Source organism: Acanthisitta chloris, unplaced genomic scaffold (genome assembly GCF_000695815.1).
Source record: "Acanthisitta chloris isolate BGI_N310 unplaced genomic scaffold, ASM69581v1 scaffold10008, whole genome shotgun sequence".
NCBI lineage: Eukaryota > Metazoa > Chordata > Aves > Passeriformes > Acanthisittidae > Acanthisitta > Acanthisitta chloris.
In genome coordinates, this window is record NW_008687590.1 from 69532 (window position 1) to 81470 (window position 11939).

The 11939-nt window shown below is 42.9% G+C and overlaps 1 protein-coding gene across 1 annotated transcript in view; it reads right to left on the bottom strand.

Moving 5' to 3' along the window:
• Positions 1-8157: 8157 nt before the first annotated feature.
• Positions 8158-11939, bottom strand: part of CTNNB1 (catenin (cadherin-associated protein), beta 1, 88kDa) — an 8550-nt gene continuing 4768 nt past the window's right edge. Inside the window, exons 11-15 of the mRNA XM_009080667.1 lie at positions 11675-11825; positions 11462-11583; positions 10204-10264; positions 9226-9446; positions 8158-8931 (exon numbers count right to left, since the gene is read on the bottom strand). Coding sequence (XP_009078915.1) covers positions 9238-9446; positions 10204-10264; positions 11462-11583; positions 11675-11825 — 543 coding nt within the window. The 3' untranslated portion in view covers positions 8158-8931; positions 9226-9237. The remainder of the gene's footprint in view (positions 8932-9225; positions 9447-10203; positions 10265-11461; positions 11584-11674; positions 11826-11939) is intronic.

Below are 11939 nucleotides of genomic sequence, written 5' to 3' on the forward strand. Positions count from 1 at the left end.
TGAAGTTGATATTCCAGTGGATGCTTTATATTACATTTTTTCCTGTGCTTGTCTTTAGCAGCACCATAATACCTGAACAGTTATCCTAAATTTTAGGAAACACTGATCTTTATGTATCAGTTATAGTATTCCTTATAGCTCATCCCTGTTTAACAGGATTCAAGAGAGGAAAGCTGCTGAATGGTTGTGTGCTTAATAAAGAAAAGTGATTTTAAAATTCTTGTTAAATTGCAGTGAGTGTACAACTAAACTGAGATTTAATTATGTTTTTAATTAAAGGAACAGCTATTGATTATGTCTTTGAATATGTGTTGTAGCCAGCCCTAACAAACAGCAATATTACAAGAGATCATTAAACTAGTTGCTAAAATTCCAAACGAACGAGAACTAGAACTGGTGTGGATAAAAGGCACAACAATGCTGTGTAGAAGGAAAAGATAACAAACTACCTGAAAAACACATTCATTTCTCACATTCTGGTGTTTTTGTGTCCTGTCATAATTTGTTATAATCTATGGAACAAAATGAAGATGAAACTGGAACAATTTTAAATAAGAAACATGAGTAAAGTTTCGTCTTGAAGGTGAGCAGTGATTCAGACAGTATTTCTCACGTGCCCATGTGAAGGAGAATATAATCTGTCGTATGCAAGAGAACTACTGATTGCTCAGGAAGCAATCAGATCTGCTACTCAGACTGAGATAAAGGGCAAATAAATGCCAGTGGTCAGAGCAGTAACAGCATGGGAGTACTGACAAAAAACATCGGTGGCTGTGGTTGGCTGTTGGGTGCTGTCAGCTCACCCTGTATTCAACCTGCAGCTTTCCTGCCACCACAGCATTGGTCTGTCCTCAGGTCCATGGGATGGATGCCCAGTGGCAGATACGAAGCAATTTTCTGGACACTGGTGGGGGAAATGCCAACTGCCCGTATAAATCTGTGCAGCCCTGTTTGGTCTGTGCAAGTTCCCTGTCTGTGGGTGCAGATGGCACTGCCAGCCAGCCAGATCAGTTCTTCACCAACACCCCTTGGCTCGTGTGAAGCTGTTAGCTGATGCTGAAAATGTGTTCTAAATACGCTTTAGACTTATTTTAAATGGACTGGAAGGCAGCTCATTATGATCCTTTCCCTCCTCGTGTTACCACTTTTACTGCTGAAAGGATCTTCCTAAAGCATTGTGTCAGACAGGAGCATTGCCTCTGTGGATTAAATACCGCAGGAGCCTATTGCTTGTGGCTGAGAGCTGCTCTGAACAGTGAAGTCTAACAGGGAGATGGGGCAGATGATCTCATGGGTATTTCTGTTTCTGTCTGTTACGATTTCTGTGCATATAAAGCCATTTTAATACTTTACATTCAGATGCATTGTGTCCACAGAAATGTCTTCTTAATAGTGACACAAGGCATGCTCCAACATGGGCAAGCTTATAGTTGGATCCTGTGACTCAGCTGGACTAAGTTATTGTTTGAAATAGATAATTTTAGGCTTAAACCTTTTTCTTGGTACCACATTTTATAGTTGGGCATATTTTGAATGTTCCACATATGCACAAAGGTTATTTTGTGAAGAGACTGTGAGGGTTGTATAGATATCAGCACTCGAGTTAGGATGTAGTAGAATGAGAGATATCTGTAACCTTTATTTGACCTTGTAGTTTTATGGAGCATGATCCAGTCCTAGTGACCTTCCTCCCTCTGTGACCTCTGGCTTTTTTATTTGTGCGGGATGAACAAGTGGCACGAATGTGGCACGTGCAAAGAACGTGGCAGTGGCTGGTGAGCTGCAGGAGTTTGGAAATGTTTGCTAGAGACATAGGAGTATACTCTAGGACTAGAAAGCAATGTCTTGTGGTGCAAGCACATTTCTCCCTGTATTGCTTCTATTGTGTGTGGTGTTGTTCTCACACTGAGAACCCAGAGTATAAAACATTTTCTGTGTCTAACTGGTAACAAATACAGAAGAGAGGATTACTGAAGTATAAACTGAGAGAGCCAGATATAAACCTTAAGAGAGTAAAAAGGTTTAATGACCTGTAATCAGGATTTACCAATGATTTGTGCTTAGGTAATGGCATCACTGGTTTTTTCTAACACACAGGATATGCTTTAGTTTACTTCAGGCAGGTCCCTGTTCCCTGTAACTGCTAACCTACAGGATGTTATGATTATAGATGAAGTGGCACTGTTGTTGCAGAATCACTGATGATAAATTATGGTGGGGTGGCAGCTGTAAATACAGCTTCTGTGGTGATTTAAGAGGGAGATGTGAGGGCGTATCGCCCAGAACCTTGATCAATGGTAAATAGGGCCAGCCACAGCATGCTAAAGCTTAAAAGTCCTTGCCAAATTTTGGGATTAGAAGTCATCGTTTCAAGTGTTAACTCCTCCGGTATCAAAATAATCAGCTGCTCTGGTCCTCCCCTTTTCCTTTCTCTTCAGCCAAGATTTACTTACCTTTGCAAGCAGGAACTGACATGCAAACTGTTGGGTTTTTTTACAGTAATGTTTTTGAGATACAAGAGCTTCTTCAGCAAGCTGCCAAGTATTCAGTGTTTGTTTGAGCTACAGTGCATGCACCTTCATGTCATATCCCTTGTGACCTTCCCAGTCACCTGCTTAACTGGTCAGGAAATGTGGCTGCGTGGAGCTGTGTAGTTGTACTACTTAAGGCTGGAGAAACAATAAACTAATCATTACAGATTAGTGTGATAAACCAAACCAGCAGCAAAATCAGCTATAATCAGGATTCATTTGACACAAAAGGGCATGTAGCTTTGGTCACTCAGGCCCCTGTTCTGTAGGTGACAGTCCTGTGCAGGTAATACTCCTCGTGACTGACTGATGAGGGACAAGAAAAATTTCAATTTCAAAATTTCAATGCAATTGCTAACTTTGCAGTGGTTTTAGTCTGGGCTCCTCTCAAAGAAACACCACACATCCTGATCTGAAGGCTGGTAGAAGCTTGGTTACATTTTGCCTGAAGTGCCTCACCAAGATCTCCCTGGGGTTCAGACTAAACGGGGCTTGTATTTGTATTGACACTAAGGATGAAATCAGGATTGGCAGACTGTGATGTGTGAATTTGCACACGTACAGGGACTAGGAACATGGGTGAATATTATTAATCAGGCCAAGACATTTTACATGGTCTCAGCCTAAAATTCAGTCCTGTTCAGTAAAAGAGATTTTCTCTTGGGTCTCTTTAATGTCACATTCCATTTACAATTGTAATAAATGCTATAACTTGTTTCCCTCTCTCCTATCCCACACAAAATGACAGAGAGGAATTTTTTGCTAAGCCTTTGATAATGGTTCTTTCTTTCTGTTCCAGATAACTTCAAACAGAAAGCACTTGGAGAGCCTGAAGAATTATGGTGGTGCTCTTATCCAAACTCTAAAGAGCCTGGCCCAAACTGCCAGGTGAGTTCCCTCAGGCTTCCAGGAATTTCCAGGGCTGAGAGCGCTCACCTCCTCTTTTGTCTTGGGATGGTCTTCTGTAATTCTGTGCAGTATAAGCTTCTCAGGTTTCTGTCCCTGGCCCCCTTCCCTGCATTGCTCTCCTCCAAACTCCTCTCCTTCAGAGCTTGTTGGCGTTCCTGCTGTGGCAGCAGTGTGCTTTGATCCCCAGCGTGGTGAGCCACAGTGTGTGGCACAGTCTGGAGCTCAGTGGGGGTGTGCGTGTTGATTTTTAGTATTTTATTCCAAACACTTGGTCTCTATAACCAGATACCTGTCAGTGGTTCTTGGCAGAGTGGGCTGGATGCACAATGTGATGGTTGTACCCTGTTTTAAGGTAACTGTGTTTGGTGCACTTACAAGCCGATTCCTTTCAAATGTGCAGAACAGAACTGCTTTTGTTGAAGAATACCTGTGGCTTCTCCGAGTAGGCATGAGACTTAGGGGAATGCTATGGCCTTCTCTGCAAGAATAGAGGTGCTAGTCCCAATAAGTTGGCCAACACTTAGCTCATCTCCGATAGACTTTCCTTATCTAATCCCCCTTGGACATACAAATAGACGAATCACTGTTCTCTGCCCCTCAAAACAAGTTTTGCACCTCTGCTGTGGGCTGTCGTCTTCATTTCACTCCTGGTTGAACTGAAATTCGTGGAGAAATTGTAATTATCAGGTCAGTTTCTGAAACACCAAGATAATATTTCCAGTGCTCCTTGTGGTCTTAAATACAGGCTTTTGGGAAAATTGGCTCCTCAACATTGAGTGTGCATCCTGTGCTGGAAGGAAGGAGTGGTGCAGGCAGACTTGGAGAGGAAATGTTGGGATGTGGTGAGTGTAAGGAGATGCACACTAAGGACTAACCAAACCTGTTGAGAACAGTCAGCATCCCTCTCCACACTCAGCTGCTGACTCAAGTATGACACATTAAATTATCGAACTAAAATAAAACATCAGCTTTTCCCAAGGGAGACACAGGCACCGCCACTGAAGATGGGATTTTCTTGTGTTAGAACCAGCTTTCACTCTGATTTGTAGCATTTCAGCATTGGATGCATTAAACAGCCCAGTCACTGTCTGTGAATCTGCTTTTCTGGCTTCCTCAATAGTCTGTTATCTATACATTTTTGTACTCAGAAAACCACATGCTACAGAGCCCCAAATAAACAGTGTTTGCTCTTATTCAACACAAAATGCTCAGGAGACCAAATTCTAGCTGATGCCAATGAGGAGTGTTTTGATACGTTAGGGTAAGCCAAGTTCCTCTGCCCTACTGACCTTCTGCACTGCAGCAGCACCAGGAGAGCCCCAGAGAGCTCATGGATTTCATTTCCCCTCCTCCGCTTCTTTAGGGAACATGTCTCTATCCATTTGCCTCCAGAGGAGACTGAGAGGGATTCATCCTGCATCGTGTGGCTGTAATGGACTCATACATAGATAAACTGGCACCAGGCAGGCAGGAGAAGCCTGGAGCTAGCAAGCTTTATCAGACTTAGTGGAATGACCATTTGTTCATGGAGCTTATGGATATTCTGCCTTCTCCTCAGATTCCCTTACGTGGCATCTTTCCCTGAATATTCCTTGTGACCTAATAAACTTGGTCTCCTCACCTGTGCTTTGAACCTGCTTAAGGAGACTCTCCGTATCTCATCCAGGATTGAAAAATGTGTCAGACAAGGCTACAACAGAGATCCTGGATCTAAGCCATTCTCTGAGTAGTCTGAACTCCCAGGCCCTTCCACCCACATATTACCTCTGGGTTGAATTGATTGAGGAGTGGTTTTGCTTTGCTCGTTTCTTACAGACATGTGTCCAGAGATGGGCGCTGCTTGGATTGCAAGCTGCTTGTGGTGCTTCCCTGCTTCCACGTAGCTGCCATGGATTGCCAAACTCTTATCTCTGTGATGTATCCTCAGCTAGCTGGAACAGGCACTTTGAAGAGTGGCACAACCAACCCATTTTGCTTAGTAACTATGTGGTCTCAAATCTATGCTTTAAAATGTGGGATTGTAGCCATTTATTTTTCAGTGAAAACAGTTGCCAAGACGAACTTGTTTCAGATAACTGAATTTTCTGATTTAAACTGCTGCTCATTAAGACGTTGGCTTACACAGTGTGGACTGATCATTTGGATTTCCTGGCTAGTTTTCATTCCCCAAAGTGTGGTGTGTCAGTAGGTATTTGTCATTGGCAGCAACCAAGGAAGTTGCAGATTGGTTTGCTGGTGTCCTTTCTAAGCTGACGAGGGATTGGCGTCAATAAAATAAAGACTTGGTTCTGAGGACTAGCAGTAATGGGTTAGAGCCTCTGTTTCAATGCTAGAAAAGAAACGTGTTTACAGAAGGAAAAATTAGGCAATAATATGTATAATAAAATCTTAGGTGAGGAAGCAAAGGGCCCCACTGCAGTGCTGTGTGTGGAGGGGCAGTCTGTCCTTGCAGGAGCTGAGCAACACCTGGAGTGGAACTGCCTACCTGTCCAGAGCAGCACTTCAGTAAGAGGGCTGTGTGTGTGAAAATACATCTTTCTGTCAAGCTGCGAATGTGCGTGTATTCTTGGGGAGACATGATAAATAGTATCTTCTTTTTTTTATAGAGGAGGTTGAGGGAGGTAGCAGTTAGTTCTAAAGATTTGCTACAGGGCAGAATTGCTAGTTACATGTACTACTTAACAGAAAGCAGGTATAGGGTATGGAGTGCAGTTGATGGCTATTCCGAATTTTCCAGCATAGATAAAGGCAAATGTGGAATGTGCACATAATGGGTTTTTTTCCCTGAGAATGTCTAATAGCTGTTACTGTTTTTAATTCCTAGCTCTGATGCTGCTGTTACTTCCTTGGCATTTGAAATTCTGAAAAGAGTGAGACGTGAAAATATCAAGAGTACCAAGTGAACTGTTTTTGACCAACCTACTGGAATGCACAAGTTGTGCACATGGCTCAGCACCTGAGTCCTGCAGGAACATCTTCACATGAGCTGAGCAGATGTAACTAATTTAGCAAGTTGAACTGTAGCATATGCCTGAATTTGTGAGCATTCAGGGAGGGAAACTGGATTTGTGGGGTGGTTTGATTGTTTTTTTTAAACCCCTGTGTGGATAAGTTCTTGCTACTTTACCTTGTTAATGCTACTTTACCTTGTTAGCATTACATGATGCAGTTCAAGTCAATTTGACAGCCACTTTGAAAGTGTAAATTAAATAAATAGTACAGTTGTTTCACAATATAAAGTGTTTCATTATTTTAAGCAGCTGTTTGAAATGCTCATTTATCTTTTGGGTGAGGTGACTGCCCTGACTGTTCATCTTAAGGGGTCACCTCATGCCTGTGACTGGCACTAGAAAATACCTTTTTAGCAAGACAGTATTCTTTACCTCAAGCAACCAGAACCAGCCCATGATCACACAGAGGCTGTGTATACATGGCATGTATTGGTGATAGATGTTAACCAGGTTTTTACCCAGTAGCATGGGGTTTTTTTGTGTGCGCCCCTCCGTTGCACAGCTTAAGCTGCAGTGGCTTGTTAGCTGCCAATGCTCCTGGCTGGAGCTCATCTTTGCAAATAGGTGTGACAATGACCCTGGCAGTTTGGCAATCCTCAGTAAAAGCTGAGAGCCTAGGAAGGGCTCTCTAGAGCTTGCAGATACCACAGTGTGTAAAGAAGTAAATTCTTCTCCACACATGCTGTGGGTGAGCACAGCATGCAGAAGACTAGTACTATGACCACATCTTCCTTAATGTCTGTCTGTCAGTGCCACACACAGGTAGGTGCCTCCTGAGAGCTATTGCTACATACCTGCTCTTGGACAGCCCAGAGCTACAGGGTATGCAGAGGCAAGCAAACTGCCCTAGGTAAACAGATTTTACCTTGTGTTTTACAGGAATTGTTTTCTCACATAACTTCAAATAACACTCATAACAGCTGGAGTTACTAGAAATGGGGAAAAGTTAAGTGGAGGCTATTATTTGGTCTAGTGTTTTACAATAACAGTGTGGCCAAGAGGAACAAAGCTGAGGTAGTGGGTTAGACTTTCCCCTCTGCAGCACAAGGGGAGGGGAGGCTGATGTATTCCCTTCAGCTCTCACCATCTTGAGCCATGAGCCTCTGCACCCAGGGCTGCAAACTGCTGCCTGAAGTGGAAACAGGCCTGGGAGTGTTTGCTCCCACAGAAGCACTGTGCAGATGTGCAGAGTCTATAGCTTAGGCAGCAGTTCAAGAATCTCTTTCCCCACTTCCAGACACACAGGTGCAGCCTCAAGAGAAGTCAGTTACACACAGGTCATGCCTTGCACAGTAACTGAAGACTGAAATGCCTGAAAGTGGGTTTAAGCTACTGAACCCACTGACAGCTTGTAAGAAAAGGATCTTTATCTGACCCTGTGACAGTGCACAGCAGATGAGAGCTGAAGCAAGATGCTGTTCTCACTTTTTGAAGTGAGCATGTGGCAGGCAGGCCAGGCACAAAGGGTAGTTGCCTTGCATTTAGCTGGACCTGGCCCCTGCAAATCAGTATCATGTCAAGGGGAAGAACACTGCAGTGGGAAACATCTAGGCTCTACAAGGTAACTACTACACTGTAGTGGGATGAAAGTAGCAAATCATTCTTGGCTCCCTCCTCTGAAGTAGTTGTGCAATTTCAGGACAACTTTCAGAGGACTTGTTAAGACAGAAATACACTTTCATGATCTGAAATAATTTGACACAGAGTGAATTAAAAGTTTACTTTAATTTTGAACCATTTTATAACTGCATTTTTCTCATGAAGCATCTGTATCACAGCAGGCTACAATAACTTTGGGATAAAAGGCAACTGGTAAACTGTCCAATACAAGGTTCCAAATAAACAGTTCTTACTGGCCCCTACCCAGACATATCCCAGATAAAGTTTTTGATCAAAAACATGAAATAGATCCACCTGCTTATTTTAAGCATATTAAAAAGGAAACTAATTGGACCATTTCTATTTGTCTAGTTTTTTATACAAAAAGGCTACACAATGTTACACTTTATTCAGAATACAGTTAGAGCGATTATGAATTAGTGTTCTACACCTTTACTCAATCCTTAAAAATTAGAAACTGCTGTAGCATATTCACTATAACTTAATACTACGAGAGACTTTAAAAAAAACTAACAACAATTACTGCAAAAAGAAAGGCTACTTCCAAAGCAAGCAAGGTCAGTACCATTACAGAGATTTAAAAAAAATAATAAATTTTTAACAAGCAAGGCTAGGGTTTGATAAATTCCATCTTGCAATTCATTCTTGTGCATTCTTCGTTTCTTGAATCACTCCCAAAATCCATTTGTATTATTACTCCTCGACCAAAAAGGACCAGAACAAAAAGTTTACTTCAATTGTTCCCATAGGAAACTCAGCTTGGTTAGTGTGTCAGGCACTTTCTGAGATACTAGCCCACCCCTCGAGCCCTCTCAGCAACTCTACAGGCCAATCAATGCAAGTTCACTCAGATGATACAGCTGCAAAGAGAAAAAACACAGGTGTCAGTGTTCCTGAGTCATAAAGGGCTCTTCTAACACATCAAAACTGCATGAAGCCGGCGCACAAGACATTACAGTTAATTACTTCCACGCTTCACGGCAGAAGTCAGTTTGGAGTGTGCTGATTGTGTGTTTCCAGAGCATTTGTGTGTTATTCTGGCACACTGAGACCCAACTGAGCCAGTCCCTCCCTGCCAACCAAGTCCTCTGTCCAGTCAGCTGTTTTTCTGGTTTTTTGTTTTGTTTTTATAATTCAAGGTTGGAGCTTCTTACCTAAAGGATGATTTACAGGTCAGTATCGAACCAGGCCAACTGATTACTGTCACCTGGAGGCAGCCCATCCATAAGGTCCTGGGCATGGCCAAGATCTGGCAGACCATCAACTGGGTAGTCAGCACCAGGGTGGTGGCCACCCATTTCATGTTCCATCATAGGGTCCATACCCAAGGCATCCTGACCGTATCCGCCAGAGTGGAAAGAACGGTAGCTAGGATCTAAGAAAGTTAAAGGTGGCAGAGGGGAAAAAAAAGCATAATGTTAACAGATGTTAGATGCATCAGAAGCTGCAAGTATCAGTGTGTGAGGAGATCATGTAGCCATCTAATTGTTTTCTAGTTCAGCCAAGTTCAACACAATCTGTTGCCTGCCCTTAATGGCTATTTCATTGTTTGAAACAGCCTTCCAGTAGGATTCTGCAGACAAAGCACACTGCAGTCAGAAGCACGAGCAGATTCCAGCCAAGCCATTAGTCTGCACAATCAACAGTACTAAAATTCAACAACACTGCAGCAAAACCAGGCTCCAAGACTGTAGACTTGCTTCTGAAAGACTAGTCAAAAATAGCTCAGAATCCTTAGGGACAGGCTTGCGTTCAAGTCTATAGACACTTACAGACTAATGCGTTCAATACCAGCTTTGTTGTTTTAAAGAAAAACTGCACTATTGGAATTGTCAACTCCATTTGTAAAGAATGTAAAAGATTTCTGAAAACAACAGCTCAGCGGGAAATGTTCCCACAGGACTCAGACAAGAGACACCAGTTTTGCATGTTCATACGGCTCCCATTTCAGTGCTGCCAGTGGCATTGCAGAAACTGGTTATTTGAACTGGCAGTTGCCCATCTGCCTGTCAGTTTGCAATATCTTTGCTGAAGAGCCAATTCACTCCCTGCTCATTTGCAGTTCTCCTTTAAACGCTACGACTTGACTTCATCCAACTTAAGTGTAGTCAAGGGGAATGGCAGAGACATACCATCTGGGCGGTATCCGAGAGGTTCTCCCTGGGCACCAATATCGAGTCCGAGATCTGCTGTCTACATGTACACAAAAAATTACAAAACAGTTTTAACATCAGGTCTTTTGGCCAGGACTAGTAATTCTGAGTTTTAAGAATTTCTGAATCTTGCCCCAGATCCCTTTGAGCAGCTCTTCTGCAGTGAGCACCGCAGCATGGTACTGCTGCAAACATGAAATGCCTTTATAGCTATGCATCTGCATCCAACGTGCAACAGCCAGATTTAGGTATAGGAATCCACAGATCACTGGAAGGTTCTGTTTGGCAATAAAAGAGATAGGGCAGGTCTAGGAACACTCCTCAGCTACACCTGCCCAGCTCCTGCAAGTCAGCTGTCTGGATATTCCCAAGCCAGCAACAGAGCTTGTAAGAGTTCTGAGGAACCCTCTCCCATTTGTTCAATTACAGAAGTAATTGCCTGTCTGCAGTGCAATTGCTCAACTCCAATCTCAAAGAGAAATTCCATTTTAACTTACACACACATATTCCTGTAGTGGATACACATTTTAGGAAAACAGAAATGTAAGCACTTAAATAGTACAAATCCAGGGCTACTGTCCTAGATGTAGCAGACACATCTAAGATAAGCTAAGCTATGCTTCTGAATCTTAAGAACCTGTGGGAAGACAAAGAATTAGTGGAGCCTTCCCTCTACCTTCCTCACGCAGTTTGTTTGCAGTCTCAGCTCCCTGTGTAGCCCTTTAAACATGAGAAAAGGCAATGTGTGATAATCAGTCTGCAGATGTAGTCAAATTGAAAGCTCAGTTCTAAGAAGACAAATTGCATCACCACCCCATTACTAATCCTACATTGCTGGCTTGATAGAAGCCTCACAGGATATGTTTCATATTTATGCTTCCCTCATATCACTCATGTTTCTATTTTTGCATCCAGAGTTCATTAGGTTTTGACAAGCAGCAAAGAGATGTACAAAGTTCTTGTACACAGCTTTGCACACTAGCAGACATAACAAGAACTATACACTCCGGCAGCAGCAGAGAATGGACTGTCTGCAAGGGAAAAAGCAGCTTGAAGGCTGCTTAGCACAGGTTCACTGAACCTGAACTCAGAGAGAGAGTAAACAAGGTACAGCCACGTGGCTGTGTAAAGCTAGATGCCACCAGGCATGTAGGCCCATCTACACTTCCCTAGTGGAGGGAGGAGAGGATATAGAAGATCTGCTCAAGGAACCGTTAACACAGAAGACACAACTCACCTCATTCCAAGCCATTGGCTCAGTCCGGAACAGAGAACTTGTCAATTCAACCGAAAGTCGCTTCTTATAGTCTTGTGGTTTGTCCTCAGACATTCTGAACAGCACTGCAGCTGCGTATGTTGCTATCGAAACAAAGAGCCAGTTTAGCAGAGGTCAAGACTTCTAGCAACATTTCTAACTCAAGTATGAAACCTGGGTTTTAACTTCACTTACCAACACCCTCATTCCTAGAATGAAGCAATTCTGTTAAAGGGGCAGTGGCACCTTCAGCTTCAATCGCTTCAGCTGCTTCCTTGTCTTGAGCCAGTTCACAAAGCACACCAGCAGCTACTCTCTGGATATTCTCAATGGGAGAGTACAACAACTGCAACCAAAACACAAGGGGTTCTTTAGCTCTTCTACTTGAAATGAGCTCTTCAGCACACACTGACTTAGTTGCTCTAACCAGGAAGTATAAGAGCCATTTTACTTCTTTCCC